This window comes from Myotis lucifugus, unplaced genomic scaffold, assembly GCF_000147115.1.
Source record: "Myotis lucifugus unplaced genomic scaffold, Myoluc2.0 scaffold_1854, whole genome shotgun sequence".
NCBI lineage: Eukaryota > Metazoa > Chordata > Mammalia > Chiroptera > Vespertilionidae > Myotis > Myotis lucifugus.
This window is the reverse complement of record NW_005872902.1, coordinates 27,664-30,485: the sequence shown is the minus strand read 5'-3', so window position 1 is coordinate 30,485 and position 2,822 is coordinate 27,664. Positions and strand designations below refer to the sequence as shown.

Below are 2,822 nucleotides of genomic sequence, written 5' to 3'. Positions count from 1 at the left end.
TCCCCAGTGTTAGTGGGTATTTCCTGTGTCTTTTCAGACTCATTTTTACAGTAAGCAACAGCTTCCCCTTTTCCCACCTGTTTATTAGATCATTTCGTTCACTGTTTCTTTTTTTATGGGCAGGACTGTCCAAAACTTCCACCTTGCCTTTTCCATCTTCTGAATGAGGAAGGTTAATGTGATTGTGTGACTTCAGAGGGGTGCCATCATCTTCACCTCACATTCTGAACCGTCCTCTTCCTTTGGATCACTATGAAGCTCGGAACACTTTCCTCTCTTTGGGAACGCAGAGGACACTGCGTGTGTGTGTGTGTGCATGTGTGTGTGTGTGTGTGTGTGTGTGTGCACGCGCGCACACACTTCTTAGGCTAAGAAGTTGGGAACGTCCTCTTATTGGATTATAAGGAGTACTATATTGAACCAGGAGGAGGGATGCTTAAAGAGTAAATGGATATGATGGGGACAGGGTATCTGGTAGGAAATGAAATAGAAAGGGGAAGAATTTATGGTATGCTGGGAAGAGTAGCTCTTCCAGGGAAAAAGAGAGACAGAACTGGGGACACTCACCATTGGTGGCAGGTGTGAAGTTGGAATCTTTTATCAAGGTGTCCAAATTTCTTTTTGCCACAACAATGTTTTGCAGGGCATTCTGAGTTTCAAACTTGGTGAAATTGCTAAACTCAGGCAGCCGCCACACAGTTTCCCTTGTTTTCAGGTCCACGTAGAATAGCTCATCTCCGTCAAATTCATATGTGAACTGGCCAGAGGCGCCATACGTCTGGTAAACATTTGTGCCATAAGTGCCCACGTGGTCAGCTGGTGAGTGGCCATTCAGGAGCAAGGAGATATGAATGGGAAGGTGGAATATAGAGGGAGGGGAAAAGCTTTATTATACAAAAGCACAAGAAACTCTGTTCCATAGTGTAGCTTACATTGGCATGGTCTGCTATCAGTCCCTGTGTCTGTGTTATGTACCTTAGGGTATCGAGATGTAAGCTCTTAACATGACCTCCTAACAACTTTCAGGCACATATATTGTCTTCCCATGATAACGTGTACTCCAGAAGGTATTGGGATGCTATGACTTGTTCCTGGTAGAGTCATGGTACATAGTAAGAATTCAGTCATATTTGCTAAATAAAAATAAATAAGTGCATTTAATTCTTAAGCTTATCTCTAATCACTTAATCTCCCCATACTGTCTTATCCTTTCAAAGCATTCATCTTATTCTAACACACCATAGAGTTTATTTACTGATTGAATATATTTTTAAATTATCTGAGTTCTTTATGGGTAAGAACCTTGGTTTATGCTAAGCACCAGAGGAGTGCTTCAGACACACTCAGTGTCTGTTGAACTAATGAATCTCATTTGGAAAATGTTTTGGAGAATCCACTGTATTCTATATCTCTTCATTTCCCTCTGTTTTGCTGTAGGTCTCAGTAACTGTTGTCATTGCCATGACAAAGCAGGCAAAGTTCTGGCTCGGAGACTGAAGGGTAGAGAAATGAGCCCTAGACCAGGAAGGTGTGTGAAAAGTAGATGGAGAGCAGAGGGGTGAACCAGCCAAGTAATGGATCTGTTTTTACCTCTTTCTAGAGCTTTACTGGCTAGAGGTGACAGGGCTGCTGGTTTGGGCTGATACGCTGAGACTAACCTACTTGAAGTCCCTGTGTTTTCTATCATGCATCATCCCAACTTTGTGGAACACATACGGGAAGTGATACTCAGAATAATCATGCTGTATCCCGGCACTTATATAGGTCTCTGTTTTGTTTATTTAAAATATATTTTATTGGTTTTTTACAGAGAGGAAGGGAGAAGTAAAGAGAGTTAAAAACATCGATGAGAGAGAAACATCGATCAGCTGCTTCCTGCTGAAGATGTGCCTTCCCTACTGAAGATGTGCCTGCAACCAAGGTACATGCCCTTGACCAGAATCGAACCTGGGACCCTTCGGTCCACAGGCCAATGCTCTATCCACTGAGCCAAACCAGTCAGGGCATAGGTCTTTGTTTTTAAAATACACATCTGTGTACTTATTTTATTTGATCACATGTTCTTTAGAACAATGAGTCAATCAATTAATTTTACATATGAAGAATCTGGAGATCAACGTAATGAATTGACTTGTTTAATGTCATCCAATTAATTCGTTTTATTTTTCCAATTGCAATTATCTTCAATAAAGTTTATCCTCCTCATTTTCTGAGCCCAAACCCAGAGTATAAATTATGTTGAAAACAGAAAATGAATGACTTGCTACTTTACACATGTGGCACAAAACATTTATGGGGATGGTCATTGTAAGAAACTGGACAGCTAAAATGCAATAACTGATAGGTTGAAGGAGTTTTGAGTGGGTTGGAAGTAGCAGGCTCCCAAACTGCTGTTAAAGAAAAGCAGTACGTTGGAGAAATATACCTGCTGCGAGGAGCTACCAGAGTTAAGGCCACAACAACGTCCAGGCGGTGTTGGTTGGTTGGTTGGTTGTGACATTGGAAAGAGAACAGGGCCCGGTAACCACTGCAGTCACCGGGACAGCATGACAAGCTGAGCATAGGTTTGGGCTGGGGTTTGGTTTCTGGGAGGGAAAATAAACATAGAATTCCGATGGGAGGGAACTGGGTTTCACGACCACTATGTCTAAACAAAGGCATTCCCAGTTCTTACAATTCTTCCTAAATCCACACCCTCACGGAGCACTCACCCCTGATGTCTCCACCTCCACAGGGGCTCGGGGTGGAGGCCAGAGCCAGGGCCCCTAGAATCAGAGCTTCCGCGGGGGCCATCCTCCTCCCAGGTCTCCTCAGAAGTGGCT

At 43.1% G+C, this 2,822-nt stretch overlaps 1 protein-coding gene across 1 annotated transcript in view; it reads right to left on the bottom strand.

Moving 5' to 3' along the window:
• LOC102443188 (HLA class II histocompatibility antigen, DQ alpha 2 chain-like) overlaps window positions 1-2,822 on the bottom strand; it is a 3,734-nt gene extending 912 nt beyond the window's left edge. Inside the window, exons 1-2 of the mRNA XM_006108179.3 lie at window positions 2,712-2,822; window positions 444-816 (exon numbers count right to left, since the gene is read on the bottom strand). Of these exons, the coding sequence (XP_006108241.1) occupies window positions 444-816; window positions 2,712-2,793 (455 nt within the window). The 5' untranslated portion in view covers window positions 2,794-2,822. The remainder of the gene's footprint in view (window positions 1-443; window positions 817-2,711) is intronic.